At 44.5% G+C, this 19,050-nt stretch overlaps 1 protein-coding gene across 4 annotated transcripts in view; it reads left to right on the top strand.

Moving 5' to 3' along the window:
* Positions 1–18,533, top strand: part of zeb2a (zinc finger E-box binding homeobox 2a) — a 49,257-nt gene extending 30,724 nt beyond the window's left edge. Inside the window, exons 3-10 of one of the 4 annotated variants that reach the window (XM_039006852.1) lie at positions 4,576–4,851; positions 7,738–7,806; positions 8,931–9,128; positions 9,414–9,628; positions 11,576–11,684; positions 12,044–14,076; positions 14,502–14,601; positions 16,427–18,533. In XM_039006852.1, coding sequence (XP_038862780.1) covers positions 4,576–4,851; positions 7,738–7,806; positions 8,931–9,128; positions 9,414–9,628; positions 11,576–11,684; positions 12,044–14,076; positions 14,502–14,601; positions 16,427–17,010 — 3,584 coding nt within the window. In that variant the 3' untranslated portion in view covers positions 17,011–18,533. Of the gene's footprint in view, positions 1–4,575; positions 4,852–7,737; positions 7,807–8,930; positions 9,129–9,413; positions 9,629–11,575; positions 11,685–12,043; positions 14,077–14,353; positions 14,461–14,501; positions 14,680–16,426 lie in introns of those variants that run through there. The other 3 variants (XM_039006850.1, XM_039006851.1, XM_039006853.1) reach the window with 3 other exon arrangements.
* Positions 18,534–19,050: the final 517 nt, after the last annotated feature.

Raw genomic sequence — 19,050 nt, 5'->3', positions numbered from 1 at the left:
ACCGCTAGTGATGGACAAGCCAGAATCACACAGGAGGCGGCTAGCTGCCGAGCATCTGCTCCTAGATTTGCATATTAATTGACCCGTATTAACTCCATAAAGAAAAAAAATCTAGCAAGTTTATGACTCTACAGAATTATCAATCTCTATCACCCCCCTTTTTCCTCTCAGGGCTTCTTCTTTCACCTGTTCTAAAGGTCCTTTATCATATGGGTTGAGCATCAGGTTAAAGTCAGTCCTTTGTATTTCACTTGTAATCCTTGCAGTTTGATAACATCACACTTCTGTCTGTTTTGGCCTTTGTTTCTGAAGGCTTTGGCTTGTCTTGAGCCACCATGTGAAGGAACCATTTTGAGGGTTTTTCTATCTTTAACTTCCTCCAGTCTTGTGTGTCGGCTATCCAAAGGGATCCTAGTTGGCTTTTTGTTTGTACGCCATGTATGTGTAAAAGTGTGTGTGTAAGTGTGTGGGGCCGGTGGGGGTCTTGAACATTTGTCGAGAGGAGTAACATGTGCGCAGGCAGGGCACAGATGGTGGCTCCGTAATGGGAGGGAGGGAGGGAGGGAGGGAGGGAGGGAGAGAGGGTGGAAAGGAGGGAGGGAGAGAGGCTGGAAAGGAGGGGGGGGGGGGGGGGGGGTGCGTCTGGGCGCTTGAGTAAAACTCTGAGATCTTTCTCTTGCACCCTCTCTCTTTTTTTCTCTCTCCTTTTTTCCAGCCTGTTGCTCAGGACCCCGTAGATAAATGGGAGTTTAATTCAATTAGAGGCAGGCTACTGGAACCACCCCTTCTCTCCTGGCTGGCACTCCCCAGAAGTGCATGAATACACACACACATGCACACACGCACAGGCACATATACACACACACACACACACACACACACACACACACACACACACACACACACACACACACACACACACACACACACACACACACACACACACACACAAACATTCAGTTATATAGGCCCACACAACAACACAAATATTGACACACACTCTTTGGTTGATTCGTTTCATGTCCCTCAGAGTATTTGTACTATTATGGCAAATAATTCATGCTGTAGGCTATTTCTTTCTAAAATGTTTAGGAAATAATGCATTAGTACACCTTTATTCCCCACCTCCCTGTGTAAATCCCCCTACCTGTCTGTGTATGCATATCATTAGATGGATGTTGGACCACTTCCAGTCTGTAGCCGCTAGGCAGCGACCTCATTTCCACAGCATTCAGGCAGTGCTTCCTTACCTACTCACTCACCTCCCCCTCCCCCTCCAGTTGTTCGCTCAGGTGATCTGCACCACTCACAGGCAGCGAGAGAGAGAGAGAAAATAGAGAGAGGTAGAACAGAGAGAGAGGTTTTTCTCCGGTAGCTTCCATCTCATCTCTCATTACCCAGGCAGTCGTAGCGGTGGACAAGAGAGACAGGACGCAGCAGAGGATCACCTGGAGCGAGCAGTAGACCTGAAACCTGTGTCGTTTTTTATTATCATATCAAACACCAATGTGTGTGTGTTTGAATATGGAACTGGCTTTTTCATTGAGCTGCACAGAGAAAGAGAGAGAGAGAGAGAAAGAGACTGTGTGGGTGTGGATACTAGCCCCTCATGGCATACGTGCAGGCAATGGCTCTGTCTGATTAATCTGTTCCACTGTGGGGCGGTTTAAAATGGACGACGTGGAAGGAAGCCTCCCTCATGCGAGGAGAGGGCAGGTGTGGTCTCTGCAGAGCCTGGGGATGCACTGTGGGATAGGCGATGATGTGGAGTGGGTTCCGTTGTTTTACGAAATCCATATGATATGTGGCAGGTATGGTATGCACCTGTTAGTTGCATTTACACACCTCAAGGGGCACGCTCATTCTAAGGCAGTTAGATATTTTTTTGTTTGTTGCTGTTGTAGTTAATGGTTGCGTTACTGGAATGTCTGTTTCATAGGATTTAGTGGATTTGTTCTATATTGAAATGATGATGGGGTTAACTGTAATATATAATGTAGACAGAGTATTATTCTGTTATAATTTGATATGAACGGTGCTCTGCACTGCCAGAAAGCTCCACCTCCTAACCTCAACTATTGATTTTCTTGAATATAAAGTAGATACAGTGGAAGGGGTTGGGCATCGGATGGTGATAATCCACCAACAAACCAACCATTCTACATCCTCCTCAGAGAGACTCAGAAGGGATTCTCGGTAAGGAAGTGTACTCCTACCCTGCACCACCTGCACCATTGTAGACAAATACTGAGATCGATATAGCCTACCTTTTTAAAGCCACCTGCCTGGAACTTGTGACTAGAGTTGGAGGCATTAAGTCCTTCACTGAAACAGCTGGAGGCATTAGTGACATAAAAAAGGCCATTCTTCTTACTGAGAATCTGCCTGGAGTAAAATATACCAGAGGAGATGACCAAACCAGCTAGGGAGGGTCAAGATTAATGTCTTTGTGGAACAACCTTAGTTGAGCAGTGAGAGAGAGCAGCAGAGGGAGAGAGAGAGAGAGAGAGAGAGCGGGAGAGGGAGAGAGCGTTCAGAGGAGAATAGCAAGCGTTGTCCCTGCTTTGTCTCGGGCTCCTTGAATGAGCACAAAGGATCGATCGGTGGAGAGGTGACGGGCCGAGACAATGGATCTCCATGAGATCAGCAGGTCGGAACGGCGGCGCTTCCACACACAATAGAGGTGCGGCAAGACAGAGCGAAGGGTGGCGCTCCATCAAAGATGTCACTGGAGACAAAGCGCACTCACTCTCCGGGCTCTGAGTTGTTATATCTCGCTTTATCCTGACTAAACCTACTGAAAAACAGTTTTCTAACTGCTATCTAGATTAATGACAGATTGTACATACAGGTGGTGTGTCTGAAGTCATTTCCAACCAGAACTATTGATTTGGAGACACAGAGAAACTAAGATCCCAGCCTGTAGCTTTAGTCCAGCCTTCTGTGACATCTGCCACACTACTAGACCCATGTGACCTAGGAGGCAAACAGTCTCATGAATTGCTTTTGTTTGGGAGGTCACTGGCTTTTCTCCGTCTGCCTACCGCAACACAGATACAAAACAGCCACACACTGGCCAAGTATCTGAGCAACATAAGTAAAGTAACAAACAAACAGTTGTCTTCGTGTTTTTCCACCAAAACATTTATCTTTGTCAGTTGGTGAGTGATTCTATAACTGTGAGGCATGTATCTTCCGCTCTCTTTTTCCTGGAAGAAATGAGTTGAATAATATAATTTCCTAAAGTAAATGTGCCTACTTATTTTCTGTGGCATAATAACACACGCAAGTCTTGATAGAGAAAACACACTTTCTATAAACTGGACAGGATGCTAGCTGGTCTTTTCACTGGTCTGTTCCAAACTGCTCTTAGCTCAGAGTTAAAAAGGGTCAGATATTTCATTCAGCGAAAAGGCAAAACCACTATTGTTGCTGGTCTAGCGGGACTAAAGAGGGGAGGGTGTGTGAGAGTGAGCGCGAGGTTAAGACGTTGAATGAAATCATATTATATACAACATATACCTAGACCACACAACGTGTTTTCACGTCTCACTTTTCAGCCTTTTCTTTCTTTCTCTCTGTCTCTCTCTCTTTCTTTCTTTCTTTTTTTTGATCAGAGAGGGCATTACCCTGTCTGAACTCCCCCTAAATCCTTGTGGTCACACCTTTTATTAAAGAGGGTTTTGTCCCACGCCCTCCACCCCCCTCTGCTGCTCTTGGTATTCAGCCCAGGTCAGCAGATTTCAGCCCACCCCACCATGGCTCCTCTTTTTAATTTGCACCTGTTGCGCAGTTGTCCGGGAGGCAAGTGCCGAACCATACAGTCAGACAAAGATCATATTATGAACAGATATGCAAAGCCTAATCTCGATGTACCCAAAGGGGAAAAGTGAAAAAAGAGACGAGTGAGGGAATGGTATGCCGTTAGGATGTAAAGGTTTATGGGTTTGAAAAACTGTCGAGGGGAACCAAATAATATCCCCAAACAAGCAATTGACTTCAAAACGCATTGTTTTTAGCCACGTCCCTCTCGCTTTCTGGAGTTGGCAGCGGCCCCCAGAGATAACGCGCATGAGAGCTTGGCGAAATATTGCTTTATTAGGCATACACAGAACTCAAAATGAACCTGAAAATTGTGTTCTATTTTCCACCCCCGAGGGCCCTCTTTCCTGCGCCTAGTTCCCATGATGTCATGGCTTTTAAATTTTTTGTGTTATTCCCCCCCTCCCTTTTTCTCTTTTGGGTCTATGCCTGCCTTTCTCATGCACCTTTTTCAGAGTATTTTTCTTCAACACCGAAGTGGACATATTTATAGGTTGGCGTGAAGGCCCTTGGGTTCAGCCTGAATCAAATCAACCACATTTTATCAAAGTTCAGGGATGTAATATTTACAAGCTGTCCATTTCCACTTGGTCCCTAGAGTGTCTGGGATGTATAAAAAGCTCCCCAAACTATTCAACAAAGGAATGTGACTTTCAGCTTTTGCCTCCACTACTTTAGTCTTTACCTCTAGAGCCAAGTTAGTTGGATGTTGTTTTAGAAACCTAACAGCGTCTCTTTGTTTGTGTTTTGCAGTGCTGAACTATGAGAATGTGGTGGAGACGGGCTCCGAGACAGACGAGGATGACAGGACTCTGGTCTCAGAGGAGAATGGTCTAACCAATGGGGAGGAGGGTAGCAGCCCCATTGGGGCCGGCGTTCCCAACCTGGAGGCATCACCCAGGGTGGGCCACGCCCTGCTGTCCTACAGGGCTGGAGCAGAGGAGGGGTCAGAGGGCAGGGACGGGCGGCAGAGCCACAACCACGCCTGGCGCCTGGCAGAAAACCCGCACGGACACCTCAACGGGACTGGTGAGTGATCTGCTCAAGATACCTGTAGAACGTAAATCAGTGAATAGGCAACACACCTCACTGTTGTAAATCAATTACACAGCACAACAACATCAGCACAACCCCTCCAGAACGACAGACACTAAAATAATATCACTGATGTTATTCAATTACACATCTTATAATAATACAGTACCTATTCACCTTTTTCAGTTTCTGCTAAAATAGCTTGAGCCTGGGAAGTGGCTTTGTTCGATACTGTGTATTTTCCTATTTTTCGGGGCCCTGTGAGGTTGACAGGAGATTGTAGAGTATGACATGGTGCTCTACTCTAGTGGGACGTGTTGCTGCTGAAGCACAGTCAGCACTTTAGCTGTTTCACAGGCTCACGTCGGCAAACCCACCTCCCTCCCTCCCTCCCTGAGGTGTGTCCAACTCACCCTCCCTCTCACACATACTCATCGCTGTATGACTGTTCACACCCTGTAGCACGTCTGTCCTCTCAATGTTCTCCCTCCCCTCTTTTCTCTCCTTCTCTCTTTCTCTTGGCTCTGTAAAAGCATGTCATCTGTCTCCTCATTGTTTTCACATACTTTCATAGGAATAAAGTCAACTCCGAAAAGGTCAATGTACTCAAGGTCTCGACAGAGCAGAATATGTCACAATACTTCAGTTTAACATATGAAGCGCCACCTTTCATTCTCGTTGACCCATAATTTTAACCCTGTATATATTTAGGAAAACAACCTGATATAAAATTCTTTATAACTAGACTCAGTTTAGTGGGCCGTGACCAACGCAGCCTCTAACTCCCCCATATTGCTATATTGTACAGGCAGAGCTATCAACAATGAGCAAGTAGCACATGCGAAACCTGTCAACCCCCCCTTCTCTCTTTTCCTCCCTCTCTCCCTATCTCTTCTCCCCCTTTCTCTTTATATTTCTCCATCCACTCCTCCCCCTCCAACTCATCTGCATCAGTGACAGGACAACCGGTGTCGCCAGGACCTCAAAGACAAATACTTTTAATTAGGAGCCAAACGGGATCGTTAAGAGGGAGCCAGGCTTTTGCAGGACTCATTAACAGGCCTAAATTAAATTTGGAGCTTTATGATGGCAATTTACATGCATAATAGGCCCACCATTCTAGTGCCACCTGACAGATACAGAGTGCAGAGTGAACTCATGTAAGACGCCCAGTTTTAAAACACGGACCGGCGTCGGCTATCCGTCTCTGGTAATGACTTGGTGGCGCGCTGCCCCGCTGAACTGGGAAATAGAAAGTACTAGGAAGAAGTTTTGGATTTTGAACGCGGTCCAAAACTAAATGTAAATGAAAAGAGCCTTGATGCGGAGAGCATAGATGTTATCATTATCATGGCCATCATGAGAAAGCTGTAAAAGTAATCAATGTCAGATTAGCACATCTGCTACAGTCTGTTATAGCTAATGCTAAACTGGTGGATGATTTTCATTGAGCTGGTATTTTACATTTATAGGTAAACTGACGAAAGATAGACAACTCACATATTTTTCATATCAATTTCACTCAGGCAACAGTTGTAAAAGACTCGGGTGTCACTTCACGGTACTGAAAAGAAGAAGCAGTCTTGAACTGTGGAGGTTTGAGTCACATCGAGAATGCACAGGGTCGAAACAGAATTACCAAAAACAGAACTGAAATGCTAATTTACTTTAACCGCCATCTTGCCTCTGCCTCTCTAGGAAAAAAAGACTACTGAAAACACAATGAGCCTCCATTTTATATTTGAGATTTCATATTCAGTGCAAGTGTACTGTAAGTGTAGTGAAGGAGGGGCCTACTGAAAATAGAATGACACTTGAGTACAGTGTCTAAATTCTACGACAGTGGCACAGGGCGTGACTCACATGCCTTTGTCCTTACTCTGAGGCCTGGAACCCACAAAAAGCCCCATGTTGGCTGAATGAAACTCATTCTAAAAAGTCTGGCAATGATTCTCTTCCCAATGAACCAAAAGTTGAGGCTAAGGGAAGCAACAATGCTTTCCCCATCAGAAAAGGCAGCATTTTTGCAGTTATTTTCTGAAGCGTGCAGTGCCACCACTTTATCTGTGTGGTGCAGGGGGAAACTTAAGTGGTAGGGAGAAGGGTGAGACCTCGCTTCTTATTTACATGGATTCATAGTCTTGGAACTATGAGAAAGAAAATAGTTTTCATCTACATTATTTATGAATTAATTAAGGAAAACTGATTTCCATGCATTGTACCTTCAACCTTCCTTTTACTCTTGTGGGCCACAAAATGTGTAATTCGACTATAAATGTATGATATAAATCGTGTACAGTACCTTGTGACTCCTTTGACTCATAGCAAGACTATTTTGTTATAAAAAGCACAGCATCAGGTTCCTGTTTGACACTCATTGCTCATGAGGAAGGAAGTTTTGAAAAGTAACCTGCTGCAATGAAGAGGGGAGAGGGGGGAGAAAAGGAGACTGTGCTCTTGTTTTCTTCCCCATCCTCTATTGCCACAGGCAGGGGTGTTGTATATCCCTCTTTTGAAGGGGAAGCTTATGATACTTGTGACTCCTGTTGAGGAGTCACATGACTGGGGCCAGGAGAAACAAACACAATAGGCACAGTATATGTACACCCCTCGCCTGCCTGTCCTTCATTATCTGGAAAATACATTCATATTATGAGCTGGGGCTGAATGGAAAGAGGTACTTGTTAACGGTATTGTCAGGGTAGCATGTAGCATGTAGCATGTAGCATGCGCATTCCAGTTGACTTTGCCTCGAGTGTTGAGTTTATTGAGAGCTGTGTTAGCCACAGTTGACTTTGCCTCGAGTGTTGAGTTTATTGAGAGCTGTGTTAGCCACAGTTGATTGTCCGATTTTAAACGCATTTCTCCTTTCCTTCACAGATGAAAGGAAGGAGGAATATGAATCCTTGGGGCCAGAGGGGTCTCTTCACTCTGTAGGAAATGGTACAGGTGAGTTCCACTCTCACCCTCTTAACTGTACCACCATGTTTACTATAACTCCCCATTCCAGCATTAAATCCTCAGCAGCAAGACACTAGGAAGAGACTTGATTATAATATCCCTGTGCAGCAGGTGATTTATACCTAATAGGAAACACACACAGTCAACAGCCATGCAAGATAATATCCCTCCATGTGCAGCAACGCAAGAGGGAAAGCAAAGCAGTTTTAGGTTGAGTGAGAGTGCAGCGCAAATCACATCTTGCTGCAAAATTGAGTTTTGACCTAAATCTCATTTGTTTGGTTCATGTACTTTCAAATTGGTTACAAGCAGAAAATAAAATGCTAGTTTGTCCTTGCAGTGAGTCACAAGGTCTTTGCAATTGAGCGTATTATCAACAAAACCTTGCCTAGAGTGACTACAAGGGATCCAGGCCTCTTGGCGACAGTTTGGTGTCCTTTGTTTTAAGGATATTGTTAACAGTTCAATGAAAAATATACACAGCAGCGTATAACTCACAAGCCAATAGCAAACAGTAATAATCCAAAGACATAAAGGTAGCCACATTACAGTAACTGCCCTGATTTGTTAAATCAGCTGATGAATGCATTAGATACCTGATATACCATTATGCCTACACTGACTGTTAAGTAGATGTAACCCTACATTATCTTACTTATAATCAAATCTCTGCTTTAAATTATGTAGAGAGAGAATTCTAAGTGAGATCTGTAAACCCAGCAAATCTAATTGCAACTTAAACCAATTACCCGTTATACTAGGACATATTTAAGTTAAAATGTTTAAAAGCTTTTTTTCCACCATTTAAGATGGGTTGTGAACATCACTTAATGATGGAATTGTCTTTGATTTTTCTTTGTAGAAGCCATTACATGACAGCATTAACGGTAACTTAAATGTATACTCCCCTCTAAGTAGTGGCTTAGTGCTTTCTTCCCTCAGTTCATCACATTTAGAGACCAGTCTGTTTCCTGTGTGGCCAATAAACTGTAGCTTTGCAGCACATCTCTCAAGTTGGGGGAAGGACGAATGAGACTGACAAATATTTTTATTTGTCTCCATTTCTCTTCTTCTCTACATGCCCTTCTCCTCCTCCTCCTTGTCTTATACAGTGAAGAGTATGGATGGGGTGTCGGAGCTTGACGAGTACTTCACTAAGCGTAATAAACTGGAGGAGAGTGACAGCCACTCGGCCAGCATTGCTGAGTACCTGCAGCGTGGAGACACTGCCATAATTTACCCAGAAGCCCCAGAGGAAGTGACACGACTCGGAACTCCCGAGGCCGTTGGGCAAGACGAAAACGAAAACGGTAAGAATCCAGAAAATAAATAGCCCTACAGTAAATCCAGGACTATTATAGCATTATAGGTCTACCACTTTTATGACTTTGTCCCCAATAGTGTTACTGAGTGACTTTTATGGGTAGTGTGTGTTTAAGTGTAAGCTGTTGGCGACTGAGGCTTTGTGAAGCGGAGATAATTATGTAGCTTGCTACACTTCCTCCGTTTACAACCTTGGCATGCTGCCCATCAGTGTCTATTAGCTGACCTTATGAGCCCTCCTCCTCCTCTTCCTCCCCTTTTCTTCTACACAGACCTGCCACCTGGGACTCCAGATGCTTTCGCCCAACTGTTGACCTGCCCTTACTGCGACCGGGGCTACAAGCGGCTGACATCGCTCAAGGAGCACATCAAGTACCGCCATGAGAAGAACGAGGAGAGCGTGCCCTGCCCCCTGTGCAGTGAGACCTTCTCTCACCGCACACAGCTGGAGAGGCATATGGCCACGCACAAGCCAGAGAGAGATCAGGTAAGACTGGCAGACAGACAGGGGATGATCGTTTTCTCTTTTTCTTCTCCTCCTTCTCATCCCCTTTTCTTTCCTCAACTGATCTCCTTCACACATTCGGTTGTGTCGTTTGGTTGGTCGGTCAGTGCTCTGTGTGAAACACAGTATCATTTGAGCTCATTGCCCTTCACTCTTTCCCCCCCCCCATCTAAGATTGTTGTTAATTGCAAGGGCTTTAATGTCTTCCTCATGGTTGCTGCATGCACTTGTCTTCTGCATCGAGAATCCTATTCTCTTGAGTGAATGATTATTCTAATTTCCTCTTCCGATCGTCCTCTACTCCTCTCACATTACAACAAGTTACTTTTGAGCTCTTGTTCTTTAAAAAAAATCAGACCCCGCACTGCTTGTTCGCAGCTGCATTTTGTTGTGCTCCCCCAAGCTTCCGCCTACAGTGAGGCATGCGTGGGATGTGCTAGCATATTGCCTTCCTCAGGCCATCTGACTTTTTGCATCAGCTGTTGCTGGAACTGGAACAGATTTGATTAGAAATTAGCACTCGTAAAGATAGTGCTAGAGATATGAACAATTTCCTATGGTTTAATAAACAGCGATAAGAAGTGCTTTCGTTGAGTGTAGCATCTAAAATGTACCTATTGTGTAAGTACAACCAGGGAATCAGTACAAGCACAACCATTTACAACCAGCCATTGTGAACATTAAGACCAAAAACCAAAAGTGTAGACATTTTTTCTGTCCTATAACTGAGTCTACAACTGTCTCATAACGGACCATGCAAATAAGCAGTGGAATCATTCAATTTTCCAATTATACTGTAATTATAATGAGATTTCCTGAATTAAGCACGTCAGATTCAAACCTTAAATTTGCCCTGAGCCCACTGTGACAAAAGCAGTGAAGCAGCACCCCCATTCTACTGCCTCCACCCCCTCACCTGACTCCCCCTTTCCCCCTCCAGACTGACTTAAATAGGAGCAGATGGTCTTTTCCCCAGTGATCTGGAGTATCATAATCCTCAAATGACTAAGTGTTTGTTTATTTTTGTACTTCCTCTCCAGTTAAAATAGTTAAATAAAGGATCTTATGGAAGGTCATTATGATTACCTTAGTGCACCGGACTGTGGAGGGATTTTGATTTGAGTGATACTGAGTGCTATTGGTGTAAATGTGTGAATTGTGCTACTTTGCTTATCTTCGGTGTGCCTAGAGCACATGTTTATCGTGGGTTAATTGTTCACACATTTGGTTATGATGGCAGGTTCCACATCGTTCATTGGCCCAATTTTTCGGATAGCTTTTTCACAAAGTAGTCCCCTTCAAGCCACATTCAGTAGGCTAACCCTAATCACATGCCCTAACCTAAAATGTCACCTGCCTTAGGAATGTCTTAACTCCATACACAATCACACACACACTTTCGCACCTACCGGTATATAGACTCCTCAGCAAGCATTAGCGAAAAGGGATTTTTTGGTATTGAAAATGTAACAATGTATACCTCCCACATCATGCTCATGAAGTTCTTTGTGGGGGCTTCATCTCCCTAGACATTGTTTTTGTTTGTTATCTGCACTCATTTGAATTTCAAATGCAGGAAATGCACCTACACTAAACAGTTACCTTTGAACAGAACACAAAAACTCAACCCACACTGTATTCTCGAAATCGATTAGAGTTGCTTGTGTGCTTCATCATTTTGTTTACGATATTTAGGATGTAACCCCCCCCCAAAAAACTGTTAGATATAGGCTAGTTAACTTGTGTGAGGGAGTGTTTGTGTTGCAAAGTAGCCTACCGTTGAAGCTATGACAAACTCATTACATTCCTTCTCAAGACCAGCTACCATGAAATCTTCCCTAGTGTCTGGTTCATTTGTGACCTCCCACTCTTACACACCACGTTTAGGTGGCACTGATGTTAAAACTCCCCTTTCTATCTCCTCCACAGCCCCAGCTTCTGAATGAAGGGGCCGGCAACCGCAAGTTCAAATGCACCGAGTGTGGAAAAGCCTTCAAATACAAGCATCATTTGAAGGAGCATCTCCGCATTCACAGCGGTAGGTACTAAGCCGAGTCAAGCTGGCTTTAACCCACCATTTTTAAATGTATTCATGTGACTGTAGCTAGATGACTGAGAGGGCTTATGCCATAAAATTAAAATTGATAATGTTCCTTTTTGGCCTCTGTCAGTAAATGAGTCATTCTGTTTTATAATAGCTCACTGTTTCAGACCTGTTTCATAACTGACTAATTCAGCCATATGGATGAGGCCATAGCTCAAGAAAATGAGAGTTGAATAGAAATAGAAATTCTCATTTTCACACTGAAAGAAATCTTCAGCTATTTCACTACCAGCCAAATTCAAGTATTCAAAATGAAGTAACTTGAAATACATGTCGTTGTTTCCCGTTTACAGGGGAGAAACCATATGAGTGTTCCAACTGCAAGAAGCGCTTCTCCCACTCCGGCTCCTACAGCTCCCACATCAGCAGCAAGAAGTGCATCGGTCTGATCTCTGTCAACGGACGAGTACGCAACGGAGGAGGTAACACCAAGGCTGGCTCCTCCCCTAACTCCACCGCCTCCTCTCCGGGAAGCCCAGCCCTGGCCCAGCTCCGCCACAAGCTAGAGAACGGCCGCCCAATGGGCCCCCAAGACCAGCAAAGCCACCTGGACATCAAGGCAGAGCCCATGGACTTCAATGACTACAGGCTACTGATGGCCTCCCAGTATGGCGTCGGAGGGCCAGGGGGCTATATGAACGGAGCCGGCCGAGGAGGCAGCCCCCTGGGGATCCACAGCTCCTCCCAGAGCCCCCTGCAGCACCTGAGTGGGATGGGCTTGGACCTGCCCCTGCTGGGCTACGGTTCCCTGGGAAACAACCTAAGCGAGGTGCAGAAGGTCCTCCAGATCGTGGACAACACTGTGTGCAGGCAGAAGATGGATGGGAACCCGGAGGAGATTTCCAAGCTCAGGGCCTATATGAAGGAGCTGGGGGCCCAGATGGAGGAGCAGAAGCTGGCTTTGTCCTCCCCGCGTGCTGGCTTCCAGGTGGTGGGCCATGGCAGCCCCACCAAAAGCATCATCGACTACACTCTGGAGAAGGTGAACGAGGCCAAGAGCCTGATCGACGACTCCAAAAGGCAGATCAACATGGACATCAAGAAGGAAAGGCTAAACCACTCGATGGATCCTGAGGAGAAGTCGCACCACGAGAGCCACCAGGTTCCATTCCTGCCTTTCTCCTGCCAGTTCTGCAAGGAGACCTTCCCAGGGCCCATCCCACTGCACCAGCATGAGCGCTATCTGTGTAAGAAGAATGAGGAGATCAACCACCTCCAGCCCAGTGAGGGCGTGCCTCCCAGCCGCAGGGGCGTGTTCCCCTCAGAGCAGCAGGCCGCTCTGCAATCCTCTCTGTCAGAGAGGGGCGCCACCAGCCCCGTCAACCCTTTCAAGGACCACGTGTCAGTGCTCAAGGCCTACTTCGCCATGAACATGGAGCCCAACTCAGAGGAGCTGCTGAAGATCTCCATCGCAGTCGGCCTCCCACAGGAGTTTGTCAAGGAGTGGTTCTCCCAGTGGAAGAATCAGCAGCAACAACAACAACACAACAACAGTAATGCTAACTCCAGGAAGCGGTCGCCACCGCCAGACCGGAGCAGTGCAGAGGAGCGCAACCACCACGGCCTGGCCAGGTCACCGATGTCCATGGCGCAACACGTGGATCGCATTATGGCACTTGCGGATTTACACGGCGGCAACACCAACGGTGACCGTGACACTCCCCACAGACATTTAAAGGCCAACCAGTTTACAGCCAACAGGCAGATGGGTGACAAACCACTAGAGACCTTGGACCACCTTAGGAGCAGCACGTCATCTCCTCTTAATCTCTCCTCCACTTCTTCTAAAAACTCCCAGAGCAGCTCGTACACTCCAAACAGCCTGGCCTCTGAAGGGGATGGCCATGGGGGGGACGCACCATTGGACCTTTCTCTACCAAAACACATGATGAGCAACAGCATCTCACTGGGAGAAAAGAGGTCCAAACCAAACGGCTATGTCTCAGACCGCAATGGTGACCACCACCAATCCAACCGGGAGCAGGGGACTGAGCCCATGGACTTGGCCCACATCAAAAAAGAGTTCCTGGGCTCAGGGAGAGACAACGGAGGGAACAGCGGCCACCAGATGGAAAAGAGTGCCAGCCCCATCTTTGGCATCAACCCCTTCGGTGGTGGTCACATGTACACACCTCTGCCCCCACATGGAGCGTTCCCCCCGCACAGCTTCATGCAGGCCCAGGCCAGCATCCCAGGCCTGAGGCCGTACCCAGGGCTGGATCCAATGAGCTTCCTGCCCCACATGGCCTACACTTATGCTGGGGCAGCCACATTTGCTGAAATGCAACACAGGTCGAGGAAGTACCAACGGAAACCAGGTTTCCAGGTAAGCAAGCCCTTTTGTGGTTTTAGATCCATTCACTAAAGTACATTTTTAGTAAGAGGTTTGCAATAAACATTTTGCCCTTTTAAATGAGTGTATAATGGATATAGTTACACTCAACACAAAACAAATAAAATATTTAACATTTTTGTAATGTCATTTTTTCCTGTAAAATAGTGTTTTGTCTGTTTTGTTAATACTTACACTACACACGTAAAATCCACAACACAGAATTAAAAAGCCCATATGTTCCCCTTTTTATGTCTCCTCTCCTGGGCAGTAAGAAGGGTCTTACACAGGTTGCACGGATCGACGGCTAAGCCCTGTCCAGACTTGGGATCAAACTCAGAGCAGAAGGTGTCTATGTTTAGGTGACAGGTGTGGATTACTTACAAATAATTGAAAAATCTGCCTCTCTCATCTCATAGGGGGAGCTACTGGACGGCACTGTGGACTATCTGTCAGGCTTGGAGGACCTGACAGACGAATCGCTCCTCTCCCGGAAGAAGATTAAAAAGACAGAAAGTGGTATGTACGCGTGTGACTTGTGCGACAAAACATTCCAGAAGACCAGTTCCCTCCTAAGACACAAATATGAGCACACAGGTATATAACATTTGGACACTTCTTTTTTACCCCACCCCCCCTCTTCGCCTTTGTGCCCACCCCCTCCATGTTTTGTGTCTTTTGAAAGCTATCTTTTTGATTATCTTTTTTGATTATCTTTTCTCGTTCTTGATCACATAGCTTTTTCTCCCATCTCAGTTCTTATTTTCTCTCTTGTCTTTCACATATTTTTATGTTGAATGTGTTCAGATCCATGACCTAACATGTTCCTTTCTTTTTGACAGGGGTGGGTAATAGTGACATGTTTTGATATGACAGAGGTTACATAAACGTTCAGTAAAGTAGACATAAGCTTCATTGCATTTATTGCTCCAGACATTCTCCAGAAGTTAACAGGACCAGTGGCCATTTTGGAAACACACTTGCCGCTTCAAGAGGGACTGTCTTTTTAAAGTTCATACAGTACATACACAGTGCCTTCAGTGACAGGGAAAAGAATGACTGCGTTGACCCTGGTGGTATTTAACAGAATGCCAGGTCGTATAGAAGGCTTGCCTGTATGGCATTTCTGGTTCTTTTTGAAAGGATCTTCAAAGATGTGACCTCTCCTCCTGGGGACTCCTCTCTTTCATCAGGTTGCATCACCTCCTGTCACTCTGTGCAGGAATGCTCCATGAGGAATTCGCTGTCTCGTCTATTTTTGCCACACTGTGAGGGTGGTGGGGAGGGCGAGGAGGGGGGGCACTTCAAGAATGCCAACTATGGAAGATGTTGCAGACATTCCAAGGCTATTTGTGGCTAGGAATTGCCAGTGTGTGTGCGTGCATTCCGTTGCGTGGCTGCTCGCATGTGTGTACTGTATGTGTATTGGCATTCGTAGGATGGGAGGTGTTTGTGCATGTGTGCGTGGGATGTGAGCTTTAGAAGGGTGCTATTATATGGGCCGATTGAACTGGCATTAGAGAGGCCCATCTTGTCTAATAGAAGTCAGATGGAAGGGAATATATTTCCGGTAGCGCCACTGAGTAGTAGTGAACCTTTAATGCGAGGAGCTGCATGGTGTGGGGAACGGGAGGGGAGGGGAGCGAAGGGGTGTGAAGTTACTCCTCCTACAAATATAACCATCACACTATCACGCGAAGGATGCCTAATCCTAGTCATTTTAATCTGGACCAATGATGTCATGACAACACACTCTGTCACTGGTGCCAGGCTGCTTCAGTTTCACCTTGCTTGGTGTTCTAAACATCTGAGCTCACTGGCTTAGCTCGCTGCTCACTGGCCCCGCCGCAGTCACAGACGACCCCATCATAGAGTGTTTGGGTTCTTATTTCCACCTGCCTCCCCCCAGTGTTATCTAGCAGCAACTGAAAATATCTCTAAGGTTAGGTGGTCAACCATAAATGTAAGGTTACTTTCAACACTTTCTTTTATTTTGTTTTCAGAAATGTATTTGAGAAATGTACTTGAGTTTATTTGTACAATCACAACATTACTCATTCCTATCATTATTTTCTTGTGTTAATTATTTTCACCATGATGGGAGGGAATGAAGAAATCCTGATATATGATATAAATGCTTTTACACTCAAGATGCACTTAACATGATCAATACATTCTGTGCCAAAGTCAGATCAAAGTCACTCTAATATTGCATGTCTACTGTATGTCTGTTCTCCTGAATAACCGTTTATCTTCCTTTTGTACTGTTCTGTGTTTCTAGAGAAGGGGAGCGCAGTAACACCGTAGTAACACTTTCTCTCCCCTGTCCCCTGTGTCTCCGCAGGAAAGCGACCACACCAGTGCACGATCTGTAAGAAGGCCTTCAAACATAAGCACCACCTCATCGAGCACTCGCGTCTGCACTCGGGTGAAAAGCCATACCAATGCGACAAGTGTGGCAAGCGCTTCTCTCACTCAGGCTCCTACTCCCAGCACATGAACCACCGGTACTCCTACTGCAAGAGGGAGGCAGAGGAAAGGGAGGCGGCTGAAAGGGAGGCCCGGGATAAGGGCCCCCTGGAGCCCACAGAGTTGCTGATGAGGAGGGCCTACCTGCAGGGTCTGGGGCCGCTGGGCTACTCTGACCCAGAGGACCAGCCGGAGGATGGGGGTGGCACCATTCTGAGGGACGGCACTGAAGGAGGGATGAGAGGAGGACGAGGAGAGAGGGAAGTGGACGAGACGTATGAGAAGGTGACAGACAGGCGAGAGACGGGAACTTTCAGGGAAGGAGAGGACGAGGAAGAGGATGACAGCAGGATGGACACGGCGAGGAATGATGAGGGAAAAGATGCGGAGCATTCAATGGATGAGAGTTCAAGAGAAGGGAAAACAGACACCAAGTCGGACCAGGAGGAAGCAGATTAAGTCAATACTGCAGTCATTTGAAAAAAAGCTTTCAGCAAATATTTGTTATGTTGGGTTGTTTCATTTCCTTTTTCCATTCTTCCAACAAACATGAAACTTGCTTTGTTTTCAGATAGGCACTGCGGTGGCTCAGTCAAGCAAGCGCGAGCGCTTGCCTCTAGCTTCTCAGAAGCTCATAATGATGGACTCATGTAATGTGGTGACTGCCAACATCAGAGTTGTGACGACAAGCTGGGTGGGATTGTTTAAGAATCCACATTATGCAAAAAAAATGAAGTAATAATGATTATCATTATAATTAAAAATGAAATGAAGCTGTTTTTAATGTACAGTATTAAATAAGGCCTAAAAGCTGTGTGGTGCTATAATGTTCTTAACCCTTGTGTTTCATTGTGTTAAAACCCCAAACTAGGAAATTGCACTCTGCCCCTTTAATCACTACAAAAACATTTTTTGAAAAAAAAAAAGCCTATGTATATTTATACCGTGCTTGAAGACTCGGTAGCAGTCCGTCAGTGTTGTACTTTGTCTACCACTTACTGTGATGTCCTTGGTTCTACCATCCTTTTTGCCAGGCAAACTAACCACACAATTTTGGGCCTCACAAATTTCTTTATGTGAAGGAAACTTTAAACCTGTGTGAATTTGATATGTTGTGAGTCTTAAATTGGACCGGAATGGAGTGACAGAATGAAGGAGAGAACAATGAAATATGGAGGGCTCTGTACGTAAGACAGAGCCTTTGTATGTTTTATTTTCTCAACAGAAAGCCTTATATGCAAACCTTTTCACCTGTGCGTTTCTGCAAGTGCCATCCTTGTACAGTGTAAATCAGAGTTGATTTGTGTTATCTTTGCTCTGGCTTCAGTATTAAATAAATATTTCACCTTGTTTTCCAAGTACCTATGTCAGTATTAGCATAGATTGAGACAGCAGTTCGTTAGTTTACTTATGTTTGTGCAATTTTCTGTATTTTTTTCATGACCTTTTGTCAGTATTACTTTTTGTTGATTTTTTTCCAAGCATAAATTACATTTCGTTTTTATTTTAAAATTACCATTTTATTTATGTGACTCATTTTATATTTCCTAATTTTATTTATTTCATACTGTAGTGTACAGTATTATAGTTCCTCAAAAAATAGATATATTTTAGTAAAGGATTCTGTCATTGACTATTGGAGCAAATTATAAATAGAGAGCATTCTATGGTATTTGGGAAAACATGAATTGTTAAAATTAGAAATTTTGTTCTCATTGTTTTATTTCCTTTCAACTACTGGAAATTCTAAATTTGGGGAACTTTTGATACAATATTGTGAAAACACTGTATTTTTTGACAATAAAAATCCACTTTATTCATCCAGGTAAAGAGATGAAGATAGAGGGACTGTTGATAATGAAAAATTCCTGAAATGTCTGAAGTATTATTGAATTTTTAATTTCTCTTGGAAATGACCATGCTCGAATAAATGTAGCCAAATAAAATTTTAATAAAGCTGTGTTATTCTTCTTGTACTTGAACTACTTCTATTTATTAACAATCTCACAGTGATCATGTGTATGTGGAGTATAGAAGTCTCATGTTTATTAAAATTATTGTCTAGATTATTGGTTGTTTTCCAATGTCCTAACTAGACAGCACATGAAATTGTGAAATGTCACAGTTCAGCGTATGAAAACTTTCTATCTTAGCATGTGAAAGTAGGAAGCGTTACTGTGTTGTGTTTTTGTTTAACTTTACAATTTAATAATAATTGAATTTGAACATGCCAATATAATAGAACATTCAATAAACATGTACTAACACTTTTAAAGGGAAACATTTTCAAAAGTACTGTAGACATTTTCCAAGCTTTAGTTTCATGTTCTACTCAGGGAAAGTTCCTAATTAACATAAAGGAATTAGGAAAAATTATCTCAAGTCTCCCTCTCAAATATAATTTATTGCTATCTTTACCTTCTGATGTGGATTTTACTTTATGTACCAGATTTCTTAGAGGCTGTGTGTGATAGACTTTAAAATTACTTTTGCCATTTT

Source organism: Salvelinus namaycush, chromosome 13 (genome assembly GCF_016432855.1).
Source record: "Salvelinus namaycush isolate Seneca chromosome 13, SaNama_1.0, whole genome shotgun sequence".
NCBI classification, from domain to species: Eukaryota; Metazoa; Chordata; class Actinopteri; order Salmoniformes; family Salmonidae; genus Salvelinus; species Salvelinus namaycush.
This window is presented reverse-complemented; position numbering and strand designations above follow the sequence as displayed.